This window comes from Plecotus auritus (genome assembly GCF_963455305.1).
Source record: "Plecotus auritus genome assembly, chromosome: 8".
Taxonomy (NCBI): domain Eukaryota; kingdom Metazoa; phylum Chordata; class Mammalia; order Chiroptera; family Vespertilionidae; genus Plecotus; species Plecotus auritus.
The window spans coordinates 29,414,020-29,428,045 of NC_137782.1; the positions used below are offsets into that span (position 1 = coordinate 29,414,020).

Sequence of the window (14,026 nt, forward strand, 5' to 3'; positions counted from 1 at the left end):
TTGGGCCCCCTCAACCCATACCAACAACCCAGCCATTCACCATATCCCAGGAAGCCCTCACTCCCTTCCCTTGACCAACATCACTGACCTTTGTTGCCCTCGTGGGCCCAGATCCTGTGGCTCAGCCAACATGCCCAGTGTTGCTGGGTCCAGAGCTGGGGGTGGATCTGCCCCGCCCACGGGCTGATGTCATAAAGGGCCTGGTCTCAGCTCTGCTGGGGAACCTGGCCCTGCCTGGCCCCACAGTGGCAGTGTCCCTCCCCTCCCCCCCACCCCTTTCAGTGGAGGTATCCACCTGTCCCTGAAAGCTGGTACTATGAAAGGGTAAACTCGCTGGGCAGAGCCACGCCCAGAGCCAGCAAGACCCCTGCTGAGGGACCCACGCCAGCTGCCGCCTCCTCAGCACCCATCCTAATCACCTGGGCCCCTGGGCCCACTTCACCTTCTCACCCACCTCCACTCCAACTCCCCCTTCAGCATGGTTAACTATTACGAAGTGCTGGGGGTACAGTCCAGTGCCTCCCCGGAGGACATCAAGAAGGCCTACCGAAAGCTGGCCTTGCGCTGGCACCCTGACAAGAACCCTGACAACAAGGAGGAGGCTGAGAAGAAGTTCAAGCAGGTGTCCGAGGCCTACGAGGTCCTGTCCGACTCCAAGAAGCGCTCTCTATACGACCGGGCTGGCTGTGACAGCTGGGGGGCCGGGGGCGGGGCCAGCACCCCTTACAACAGCCCCTTCGACAGCGGCTACACCTTCCGGAACCCCGAGGACATCTTCCGCGAGTTTTTTGGTGGCCTGGATCCTTTCTCCTTTGACTTCTGGGTTGCCCCCTTCAACAGTGACCGTGCCGGCCAAGGCCACGGCCTGAGGGCCGCCTTCTCCAACGGCTTCGGTGAGTTCCCAGCCTTCATGGAGGCCTTCTCCGCTTTCGACACTCTGGGCCGCGGGGGGACCGCTAGCCGCACCACCTTCTCATCCACCTCCTTTGGGGGCTCTGGCTCTGGCAGCTCAGGGTTCAAGTCAGTGATGTCATCCACCGAGATGGTTAATGGACACAGGGTCACCACCAAGCGCATCGTGGAGAACGGGCAGGAGCGTGTGGAAGTGCAAGAGGATGGGCAGCTCAAGTCGTTGACCATCAACGGCAAGGAGCAGCTTAAACGAGTGGACAGCAAGTAACTGTGGCCTCCCAGGCCTTGCACCCACCGCCTGACCACAACCACAGGCTGATGGTTAATAAACGTTCCAAGTGAGTGCATCTAATCAGCTGGCCCGGCTTTGGGGGGTGGTGGGCATCCACGTGGACCTGCGCAGCACTGGCTCCAGCACAAGTGGATGTGCAGAGGGGCCTGGGCCTCAGGGCTGCGGGTACTGCCTCCCAAACCCCACTGTTGGGGGCAGTGAGAGGAGGATGCAGGGGTGGTTCTGCAGGTGATTTATGATCTCTCATCTGTATCGTGTCAGTTGATAAATGCCATGACCATCCATCCATCTCAACCCAACCTTGTGTTCCACACCTACTATTTAAAAAAAAAAAATGTTTGTATTGATTTCAGAGAGGAAGGGAGAGGGAGAGAGAGATAGAAACATCCATGATGAGAGAGAATCTTTGATTGGCTGCCTCCTGTGCGCCCTACACTGGGGATCAATCCTGTAACCCAGGCATGTGCCCTGACCGGGAATCAAACTGTGACCTCCTGGTTCATAGATCGATGCTCAACCACTGAGCCACGCTGGCCGGTTTCACACCTACTACTAACGCCAGTGTGGCCACATCATCCTCACCGGGCTTTGGCCCCAACTTCCGGCCCCTGCTCCTCACAGGGATTCTTCACGGTGTTGTTGTGCTAATGCCCACACTGCATCATGTTACCTACCTTGCTTTAAACCTTCAGTGGCATCCTTTGCTCTGAGCATAAAGACCCCAGGCCTCATCCTCATCACGAGGCCCTGGGGACCTGGCCCTGCCCACCTTCCTGGTCTCACCTCCCACCAACCCTCACTCTCTGAACTGCACCCATCCTGGCCTTGCCTCTGTCCCTTCATTGCACCCGATGCCTGAGAACCTCAGGGCCTGCCCACAGGCTGCTTCGTGAATGTCCACTCATCTTCAGGCCTTTGCTCAAGCACTGCTTCTTCAAGGATTCCTGCCCTGACACCCCTGTTCTGAATTAGCTCCCCACCTGCCCGCTCTACTTTCTCACAGCCCCCTCACCTGCTTTTCCATGGCCCTCATGTATTCATCTGTGTTAGATGTGCGCCTCTCAACCACTCTGAGGAGCTAGGGAGCAGGGCCTGCACCTGCTTGTCCCTCACTGTGTCCCCAGACTCTCGAGCAATGCCTGGCACCAAGGGGCAGGGCACATATTTGTCAGGAGAATAAATGTTTCTGGGTGTTGTGGTGGGGGTGTGAGTATAGTGTGATGTGTGCAAGTGTGTGTGATGTGTGTGATATGTGGGGGTGGCGATATGTTTGATGTGGTGTGGTGTGTGTGTGTCGTGTGTGTGATGTGGTATGAGCGGGAGTGTGGTATGTATGAGTGGTGTGTGTGTGATGTGGTATGGGGATTTGGTGTGTGAAGTGGTGTGTGTGACGTGATGTGTGTGAGTGTGGTGTGTGTCTCTGTGTGTGTGATGTGTGCACGGTGTGTGTATGGGTGTGGCATGTATGTGGTGAGGTTTGTGTGATGTGATGTGGGTATGTGTGAGTGTGGTGTGGTGTGTGTGGGTCCATGTGTGTGAGTATTGGGTGCTGGGGCATGTGTGATGACTCCAGGCAGGACAAATAAAGGCCTACTGTTGGGAGGAAGTCGGTGCCAGAGCAGGAGATGGGACAGGAGCTGGGCCTGCTCAGGCCCCAGAGACAGTTTGGGGTGGCATCTGGGGCCTGAGGGAGGGCAGCCCTCAGAGTCAGGGCGGGCTCTGGGTGTGACACTCTAGTGTGGGCACTGAGGTTGTGGTGGGCATCCTTTGAGCAGTTGTCGGCTATGGCAGGGGACACAGGTACACGGGAGAGTTCACAGGTACATGGGCTGCTGTGGGCAGACAGACGGTGGGCACCTGGGAGAACTCCTGGTGGGTATTCTAAGGACTGGGTGAAAGATGAGACAGAGGGCTGGAGACCAGGACACAGGCTTTATTAGAGGAGAAGGACCCTGCCGGGCTGCCTTACAAAGGAAGAGAGCACACGTGCAGGAGTGAACACGCCTTTTGAGGGGAGGAATGGGAAGGGATGGGGCTTAGGGTACTCGGCACACGCTGATTGGTGGTTTCATATAAGGCACATGATTAGGCACTTAGGTACTTAGGAATCGGGGGCTTAGGGTATTTGGCAGGTGCTGATTGGTGGTTCAATGTATAGTCCATATAAGGTGCCTGGTTAGGTGTTCAGGAATGTTCGGGCTGCAGGTGGAGTTTACGTCATTCTCCGTCCATCAGTTGGGGGAAGGGAGGATCTGTCACTGGGACCCTCTTATATGACTTCCCAGATGATGCCCACATGACCCTATGTGGGCGGGGGTCTGCGTCATATGTGTGGGCACTATGCACACATTTCTGACTGTGTATGTGCAGCATGGAGCAGTGGAGGGCAGTTTGATTACAGTCCGCAGCCCCAGAAAACCATAAACTCCTCAAAAACAGGAACTCTGTTTTCCTCATTGCTGACCCCAGCATCTGGCTCAGGGGTTGTGAGAAGGCATGCTTGTAGACATGCCTATGAGCCTGGGTGAGGTCTTATACCTGGGCCCAGGGCCTGTATTCAGCATTGTATCCTCATTGAAGGAGCCACCAAAGGCACAGACCTCACACTCTCTGACACACTTAGCTGGGAGGGGAGCAGATCCAAGAGCTATTGCCCAATTAGAAATAAGAAGATGCCCAGTCCTGAAAACTGGTAAATAATTTTGCTTTAAAGAGATGAAGGAAGTTAGGCTGGGGAGCCCTGGCTGGGCCAGCAGTGGGTGGGCCCAAGCTTTGTGTGACTAGAAGGTGTTAATGAAAAAGTACCTGGGAAGTCTCACGTGACCTCAGGGAAGAGGGAAGGTTAGCTGTTCAGAACTTCTGCTCCCACTTTTGTGTTGGGCTCCAGGTCCTGCCCTGGGGAAGGGTGGGGGCGTGGGCAGCCTGGGATGGGGAGACAGCTTGGAGAAAGGCAGCCTGGCGGACTCCAGTTGCTGTCCCTAAGTCTCTGCAGGGCTATCTCAGGCCAGGAGAGCAGATGGGTCTGAGGCTCAGAGATCAGACTGAGGACCCCTAGGAGGGGTGGGTGTCACAAGGTCCTGTGAAAGCAGAGCTTTCTCCAGGTCAGAGCAAGACAGACTCCCCGAGGGCAAGTGAGCTTTCTGTCGTGGGAGGGGTGCAGTGCTGAAGACGGGGAAGCTGTGTTCTGATTACCTGTGGGCCTACTGAGTGACAGTCTTCTAAAACTATATATTTTAAAGTATATACATATATATATTTAAATGTTTTTATTGAATTTTTTTTGAGAGAGAAACATCAATGTGATAGAGAAACATCCATCAGTTGCCTCCCATATGCACCCCAACCAGGGATTGAACCCACAACCTGGGTATGTGCCCTGACAGGTAAGTGAACCAGCAATCTCTCCATGCACAGGACAACACTCAACCAACTGAGCCACACCAGCCAGGGCTTAAAGCATATTTTTATCTTGAAATAATCTCAAACTCAAATATGTGTCAGGCACTTTTAATTCAATGCAATTTAGGAAATATGTATTGAGCCCTGGGGACACAGCAACGGGCAAAGCGGTTAGATTCCTGTCTTGTGGAGCTAACACTGTTAGGGAGCAGATAACAAACAGGTGTATAGACTATTGTCTCCAGTAGTAGGGAATGTGAGAGAGGAAATGTGGGCAGGTAAGCTGATGGAGAAGGATGGGATAAGGGATGGGCAGGGGAGTTTTAAGTCAGGTGGTCCCGGAAGGCCTCTCTGAGGAGGTGGCTTTTATCAGAGACTGCAGTGAAAGTGATACCATGGACCATGTAGCTATCTGGGGGAAAAGCAATCCAGGCAGAGGGAACAGCAAGTGTGAAGACCCTGAGGCAGGAAAAGGCCTGCCCGTTTTGAGGAAAAGAAAAGAGGCCAGTGAGGTAGATACACACAGTTCAATTTAGTGCCCACAACTCTCCCAGACTGGGGTCATTGACCCATGTTACACAACTGGAAACGGAGGCATGGAGAGGAGTCACACAGCTGGCAGGTGGCTGAGCCAGAATTTCATCCTATTTATTGACTCCAAAGGATTTGCCTCCAAAATATTAGTAACAATAATAAATAATTGCAGCAACAGCTAAAGTAGGTGTGCCCATGGGAGTACACGTGTGTGTCTGTGTGAAGGATCAGTGTGCTGGCAAGTCCTTGTTTCTTGGGGGCTGGAGTGGAGTCAGAAAAGGAGGTGATTCCAGGTTTCAGGGTTGAAGCTGATTGTGACAGGGTCTCTGTCACTACTTAGCTTCCCAGGTTGGGAAGAGAGGAGTGTGGGCATGACCAGAAAAGATGCTGGGAGTGCCATTGGGCGGGGACCTAATCAGATTTTGCTCAGCCATGCATGGCAGCTCCTAGCCCAGTGTCTGGCATGTAGTAGGTGTCCAATAAGTAATGGGAAGTGAAAGAAAATGGGAGCAAACTGTTTTAGGGAATGACAAAAAGCAGGGGGTATGCTCAGAGGATAACCTCTGGAGCTCAGATGGGAGAAGATGCTGGAAGGCCTTGAACCTGGGGGGAGGCTGAAGCCTGACACAGAGAGACCTGGGGAGGAATCCATCCCACATCTAGATGTAGAGCTGGGATGAACACCCATGGTGGCCCAGAGGTGGGCCTGGGTGTTGGTTCTCCCAGGGGAGCTTATTAAAGGCTTCTTCTAGGAAGCCAAAGGGCATCACCCCAACATCTTTTGGGGTTGCAAAGCCCTCTGGTGCTGCAGGTGCCCTGGTCAGGAGAACATAGTAGGTGACCTGGATGCTCAGCTGCACCTCCAGCCTCAGCCCAGGCTCTGGCTGGGTCCCACCTCCAGGAGCCCCTGGGACAGGCTGGCAGCTGGAGGTCTCCTAACCACATTACTCAAGGGGCAGGAGAGTCCCGAGATGCACAGAAGGCCGAACCCCAGCTTCTAGTCCTGCAGGGACTAACTTCATCAAAACCCCTACTACAGCATTAACCACCTGACCTCTGCCCCTGCCGACCTGCTAATTTCACCAATTACTGGCCAGCCGAGCTTGTATCAAGTGGGCCTGCTTAGCTCTGACAGCTGCTGGGAAAATCCAGTTACGGCGCAGCAGCCCAGGTGGTTGCATGTTCCTGGGGTTGGGTGCCCAGCAGAGATCTGGGTGCTTGGAAGGCACTGGTGTTCCTGACCACTCCAGGGAACTCAGGGCCAGGGCTCACTGTCTGCGCTGCCTTCCTTTCACCAAGCCGCCCACCTGAAGCTGGGGCCTTCCCCCTCCACACAGACCATCCGGGCATTCCCCTGCTTCAACTCATCTTGTAGCTACTGAACATGGCGGCTGACCTGGCTAAGCATCTGACATGTCCTCAACTACCTCCCTAAATCCTTGTCTCACCCCTGAGCCCCATTTGACGGATGGAGAAACTGTCAGGTTGAGGAGCAACTAGAGCTGCACACCCAAGATGAAGTCCAACCCCCTAAACTGTCATTCAAGGCCCCTGCTGCGTTTCCAGGCACTGCCTGCCCCAGGCCCTTTGAGCATCCACATCTTGTGCATGCTGTTGCCCTCATCTGGGCCATGCTTCTCATCTCCTTGTGGCCTGTTAAATTTAATTTTGAAGGCCTTGCTCCATATCGTCTCTGTGGCCAAGCTGCACCAGAGCAGGCCATTCTGGCCAAGGAAACTTCACCAGGAGCCCCCTCTGGGCCTGTGTTCAGGATGCTGGGACCGCAGCCATGAGGAAGCCTGGTGGCCCTCCACAGAACCCCTACAACCCAGCGCCCATATCCTGGCATGGGACCTGCTGGTCAGGTCCAGCATAATCCAGCCTTCCACACAGGAGGGCCCTGAGGGTGCGGGTTACACTGTGGCCCCTCTATTGGTCCAGCCCCAGCATAGATCCTGCCCCAAGTTGTCTCCTGGATGACATCGCACTAGCCTCCTCCCTGACCTCCTTGCCTGTTCCCTCCCCCTCTTTCACCCTGTTCTCATCCCAGCAGCCAAAAGGATCTTGTAAAAACCTAAGAGTTTTGCAAGACACTCAAACTAAAAGCCAAAGTCTTCACAGTGGCTCACAAGGCTGTGCGCCATCTGGCCCCCATGTCCTCCCTGGCTTCCCCAGCCTCCCCAGCCTCTTCGCTGTCCTGCACACACACCTGGCACACTCCTGCCTCTTCCCAGATCTTCACGCAGCCCCTCTCTCCTCTGCCTCCTCACAGGTCTTTGCTTATCTTCCTACAGTCTCCTTCACCCTCTATTCTGCAGCCCCTCCCCACCTCCTTCTTGGCTCAGCACTTAGGCACATAATGACCGCCCTGCTTGAAACTCCTACCAAGCTCATCTGGCCTCAGGTGCCACTTCCCAGGGAGGCCTCAGATCTGTAGGGTCCCACCTCCTCCACCCACCACTCCTGGGTTCTCACATCCTGACAGGGCCCCGGATGTCTAAAGGGACCTGAATCCTTTGGAGAGGAAGTAGTCTCCCCATTGAGGGGTAGACAAGATGGCATCCCTGTGTGTCCTTCTGGCAGTAGGATTTAAGACACTGGGGCCTTTTACAAGATCAGGTACCAAAACCCTGGAGAGAGAGGGTGCACCTCAGCTCACAGAGCAGGCAGGGAGCCAGGCCTGCACCTTCTCTACTATGAGGGGCTGAGTGAATGTCCTGGCCCCTGAGACTAGCCAGGCAGCTACCCCCATAGTGAAGTTTTCCACCAGGGTCTGGTTTCTTTGTGAACTGGGGGCGGGGTGCAAGGTTCTCAGCCCTACTGAGCACACCTGAGGCCCTTTGCCTGAGACTTGCACTGGCTCCAAGAAAGAAGGATGCCTGTTTGCCCCATTTTACAGATGGGGAAACGGAGGCTCAGAGGGTAGGAGACTTGGTCAAGATTACAGACACATTGAAAGCTGGCCCTCCTCATCCTTTCCCCTTGCATCCAAGGCCTGGGACTGGGTGGGTGGGGTTCAGGCAGCCTCCTGCCTGCCCTCCCTCCCTCTGGCCAGTCAATGTTATGATGCTATCACAGCTGATTTAATTTCAAAGACGGATTGAGCTGTGGTGGGAGGGAGAGCAACTACTCGAAGCCATCTGCCCTGTTGTCATGGGGATGGGCTCCCAGCAATTGTGCAGGGGCTGGACCTAGATAAGGGCACCGAGTAAGCTGGAGGGGACTGCATGGCTGGGGTGGGGATGAGTGGGATGATGGGGGAGCAGGGAGAGACATGGAAGGAAGGAAAGACCCAGAAAGAGAGGTCGGGACACAGAGACACAAGGGCACAGAAAGGAGGGCCAGGGAGACAGCTCAAACGTGCCAAATAGAGAGAGACATGGAGAGACAGACACCTGGAGACAACTGTGGAACGGATGCCGAGCACAGCCTCAGAGCAGCAAGGGGTGACAGGGATGGCTTGCCTGCCCACTGCTCTCTCTTCCACAGACCCCCACACTAACCGCAGGCCTTGCTGAGCCCTGGCCTCCCACAGCAGTGCTCCTACTGGGACAGGGCCGTGGGGGACCTTCAGACCTCGCCTGGCTCCTCTGCCGCAATAGGTTTCACAAACCCCAGTGTTTCTCCCTGGATGGCCAGGGTCCCAAGCTCAGCTCAGAGTTGGGACACCAGCTGATTCTGCACAACAGCTTCCAGCACCCTGCGTCTGGCTTTTAGGACAATCACATCATCAAAACTTGTCAAGACAACAATGGCTCATCTTGCCGATGGAGGGAAGGTGCTGAGCACCTACTTTGCGCTTTGCCCACTAAACGTCATCCATGCCTCCAGACAGCCCTGCCCATTTTACAGGTCAGAAACTCGAAAGAGAGCCCCCACTGTAACAAATATTACCCATCCCTTCTTGTGATGTTAATATTTGGAAGGTGCTGGGACAGCATAGAGTGGCTCCGTACTGCCAGCCCCACCTGCCCATGCCCCACCTTCCCTGAGCTCAGGGCCTGGCTTGCCTCTGCCCCTTCCTCAAGGTGCGCTGGTCCTGCTCTCACAGCCGAAGCCCTAACACATCTCACAATTGGTCTGTGAGCCTTTGCAGATGCTGTCCTGTCCCAGCCAGATGAGGGGATGGAGCACTGACTCAGCAATTTTAAGACTGCTGCTTCTGGTGGCACCCCACATCTCCCATGTCCCAGTCAACCACCTGTATGGACCCCATGATTGCCCGTACTGTCTGCTATTGTTTGGTCCTGCCTCTGCACCAGGCCACTGAGGGGTGTGCTGCTCATTGCTGCCCAGCGCCCAGCTCAGAAGGGGTCCACACTGGGGCCTCAGGAATGCTGACATGTCCACCCCAGCAGCGGCAGGCTCAGGCTTCAGATCTGTACACCCACTGTGTGCTGGACGCCTCTGGTCACCCCAGGTATCCCACAATGACTCAGGAAGCTCCCACTCTGAACTCCAGAAACCTGACTACTACTCTACGGTCTCCCTGGGCTCCAGGCTGCCAGCACCAGCTATCTGAAGCGGCTCCCTAGGGACAACCTGATGCCCCTCGGACTGTGTCACTCCCTGGCTCCGCCCTCAGAAAACACCGAGGCACTTTGCTTTCGGGGGGGTCATTTGTTCTAGAGTCATTGGTTGCTAGTAATCCAAAGACCAAACTTTCCAAAGTGGCTCACAGGAAAACATTAAAATCCCCTTTGTATTCAAACAAATTGGAACACTCTACTATGCCCTCAGGTAGAAGCCTCCAAACTTCTCTCAAAGACCCAGGACAAAGTCCCAACACCCACCAAGACCCTAGGCTCCCAGTCTCATTCTTCACCATCACCTACCTCCCGTTTATCTTGCAATGGGCTACTGATTGATTGATTGTGGTAGAATACACATAACAATAACACGTGAAATACACATAAAAGGGCAGCCATGGAAGAACTAGGAAAGATCACCAAGAGCAAAGATGCATAGCCGAAACCGGTTTGGCTCAGTGGATAGAGCGTCAGCCTGCGGACTGAAGGGTCCTGGGTTCGATTCCGGTCAAGGGCATGTACCTTGGTTGCAGGCACATCCCCAGTGGGAGGTGTGCAGGAGGCAGCTGATCGATGTTTCTCTCTCATCGATGTTTCTAGCTCTCTATCCCTCTCCCTTCCTCTCTGTAAAATATCAATAAAAAAATATATATATTAAAAAAAAAAGAGCAAAGATGCATAGTTAGAGACCAAGGCTAAGGTCATCCACACCCTCACATTCCCAGTTATTATGTACAGATGCAAAAGTTGAACAGTGAAGAAGGCTGATGGGAAAGAAACGAATCTATTTGAAATATGGGGTTGGAGGAGGGCTCTATGGATACCCTGAACCTCCAGAAAGATGAACAAATGGGTCTTAGAGCAAACTGAGCCTGAAATATCGTTGAAGGCAAAAATGGCAAAACGGAAGCTGTCCGCTTCAAGCACATCATGAGAAGCCAGAGCTCCTTGGAAAAGAAAGCAATGCTGGGGGAAATGGAAGGCAGCAGGAAAAGAAGACCAAATATGAGATGGATTGACTCCATAAAAGAAGCCATAGATGTGAGTCTACAGGAGCTGAGCAGGGCTGTTGAGGACAGGATGTTGTGGACATCACCCATTCATAGGACTGCCAGGAGTCCAAGCTAACTCTACAGCATGTAATGTACACCTAACATAGAATTTACCATTTTTAGGTGTTCAGTTCAGGACATTAAGTACGTTCACATTATTGAGCAATTATCAGCATCGTCCATCTTGAGAACTTTTTCTTCTTCCCAAACTGAAACTCTGTCCCCATTAAATACCAACTCTTCATTCCCCCTCCCCTGGCCCCTGGCACCTAGCATTCTAATTTCTGCTTCTATGCACTTGACTCCTCTAGGGACCTCATATAAGTGGAATTATACTGTATTTGCCCTTCTATTAGGCTTCTATTTTCTGCTTGGACTTGCCCTGCTCTCTCTGGACTTAAGTGGGCAGACATTGTCACCCACAGTGGGTGGAGTGGACGTGGGTGATTTCGGGCAAGGCTGACCCCACCCAGAGGAGGGAGGGAGGGAGAAGCAGTATCTGGGAACAGTCTTAAAAACATCCACTGCCCTTTACATACATGGACAAGTTTGTATGACAAATTTGAGATTTATTTTGCACTTGTGCTTATTGTAACAAATTTAAAATGTATAAAAGAATATAAAATAAAAATACTCTCACAGACACACCCAACACTTGGCTCCCCAGAGTTTTAACTGGTGCAGTTTGCAAAGTATTCTAGCCAAAATGGGCACCATTCCACATATGTCATAATGCCTCTTGCTTTGTCCACATAACAATATATTGTGGACAGTAGCTGCTCTCTATGTGGCCCCATCTCACAGAAGGGGGAGCTGAGGCCTCCTGGGGGAAAGAGTTGTTTGAGTTCACCCAGCAGGAAGTAGAGGGGTGTGTCCAGATCCCAGGTCACTAAGTGACAAGCAGCCTCCTGCTGCCTCCAACTGAGTCTTCTCTCCTGGAGACAGATGCCCAGTGGTCCCTGATGGGAGCGGAGGCCTCAGCTTCATCTCTGTTGGGCTATTTCCATCATCAGGCCTGTCAGAACTCAAGTGGATGCCCACCTTAGGGAGTTGTGGGGAGCAGGGTATACAAATCTCCAGCCTTAGGTGAGATGCCCATTCAGGTCTGATAGGAGGGATGAGGTTTAGAGTCAGAGAGAAGAGGGTCTAGTCACTGAGCAAGTTACCTCACCCCTCCAAGCCTCAGTTTTCTATCTGCCAAATAAGGCATTTCTACCCACTACATGGTGCCCCTCACACCAGTGCAGGGGGGAGAGTGTGTTGAGTAATGGCATGTAGGTAATGTCTCCTGGGCTCATGTGCCCTTTCTCCCTTCAGTGTCTGTGTGGTTGGGATGAGGGTGGGGGCAGTGAGCTTGCTTCCTGCTGCCCCGCAGGCCACCCTCCCAGGCCCCCTTGAGCCTTTGCTCACACTGTTCCTCACCTCTAGACTATCCTTTATTTTATAATTCAGACCTTCACTTTCTTTAGGATTTCTCTGGGTAGGAACCTATATTTGTTTCTTATTGCCACTGTAACAAATTACCACAAATTTAGTGGCTTAAAATACACACATTTATTCTCTTACAGTCCTAGAGGCCAGAATTACAAAATGGGTCTGACTGGGCTAGCATCAAGGTGTTGATAGAGCTGTGTTCCTTCTGGAGACTCTGGGGGGAAATCTGTCTCTGTGCCTCTAGAGACTTCCTGCAGTCCTTGGCTAGTGGACCCACCCTCCAGCTTCAGAGCCAGCAGTGTAACATCTCCAATGTCTCTAACGCTGATCTCCCTTCCCTCTTATAAAGACTATTATTACATTGGGCTCTCCTGGATAATTCTGGATGATCTCTGCATCTCATGCCCTTAACTTAATCATATCTGCAAAGTCCATTTCGCCATCTAAGGTAACATACATATTTGGTGGTTTAGAAAGTGGACATCTTTGGGAGCCATGATTCAGCCCAACACAGGGCCTTTAGAGAGAACGAAGGTCAGTGGGGCTGATATGAGAACAGCTCATGGCCACCTACTTCTCCAATGACCTCCTGCCTGAGAGGGCACTTGAATATATGGATCCCTGCCCCAACTCCCATTCCCTGAAGAGAGCCTAGTGGGAGAAGGCTATATCTGGGATCAGAACGAAGAAGAAATCAGGAAGCCACAGCTGGGAGCCAGGACTAGGAAGGAGCACCTGCAAGGTGGGGCTGGAGCCAGTGTCCGTGAGTGTGTGGCGAGGCCAGCAGGCAGTTATCGGGGTCCTGGATATACTCAGCCCCATTTGCTGGAGACCCCAAGGCATGTCGCTTCCCCTGTCTGGGACTTGCTTCTCCATCTGTCAAAGCTCTCCCTCTTCTCTCCCCAAGGCTGTGCTGCCTGCCCCAGAGCCCCTGACATCTTGTTCATCCAGAGGCATGAGTCACTCTCCATTGAACCCAGTGAATAGTCTAGGCATGAGTGCCTGGGAAGGCCCAGGATCACAGTGCAGAACTGTCCTGGGTGGTTGTCCTAGGATGCCAATAGACACTAGGACATCTGCAAAGGCAGTTTAGATCTAAGAAAAGGTTTGATTACAGCTACTATCAGCATCTCAGGGGGGCCCGCCCAAGGGTGAGCATGACCTCAGATGACATCTCTGAGCTCCCCATCTCCCACTCTTCCACCAGGGCTGCCTGTCCCCATGTTCCTCGCACCTGACATTCCCTGGCTTGGTGTGGTGTGGCCAGCGGAATGAGCCTCCCCTCCATGAGTGCTGGGAGGCATGGGAGCTGAGCAGCGGTGGGGTAGGGCCATCAACCACACTATGCTGTCACACCCCCAAAGCAGGAACCTGGCACCACCAGCCACTTGAGCCCCCAGGCGCCGTGGTTACGCCTGCGGTCACCGGAGCAGCCAGTCAGGAAACCCCTGGGGTCGTGGAGTTCTGGATGGCAGCAAGGGTATGTACAAGCCATCTTCTCTCCAGATGCTTGGGCTGCCCTGTACCCCTTGAATCCTCACCACACCCGCACAGCCTTTCCGCCACCACACCTCTGGCCATGTAGCTCCACTCCCAGCATCCTTCCAACTCTTCTCCATAAAGGCCAAGTGGAGCCTAGGCCTTCTTATGGCCCATGGTCTCCCCATCCCGTTTCTCCCTCTTTTGGGACCACAGGAATCAGTGTCTCTCCACTTGACATTCCTGCATATCTCCCACCTGTCATGCGTGCTGGCCAATGCCTTGAGGGTAGGGATATTCTCTGCTCTGCCTCCAGAACCAGAGGAAACCCAGCTGCGGGGGCTCTCGGGTAACTGCTGAGTAGAGAAAGCTTTTCTGTGCATGGCTAAAAGAGA

General features: G+C 53.4%; 1 protein-coding gene across 1 annotated transcript; it reads left to right on the forward strand.

Moving 5' to 3' along the window:
• Positions 1 to 478: 478 nt before the first annotated feature.
• DNAJB8 (DnaJ heat shock protein family (Hsp40) member B8) lies at positions 479 to 1,180 on the forward strand (the record flags this gene model as incomplete). The annotated part of the gene is made up of 1 exon (XM_080684814.1): positions 479 to 1,180. One exon carries the CDS (start codon positions 479 to 481, stop codon positions 1,178 to 1,180), a length of 702 nt encoding a protein of 233 aa, XP_080540940.1.
• Positions 1,181 to 14,026: the final 12,846 nt, after the last annotated feature.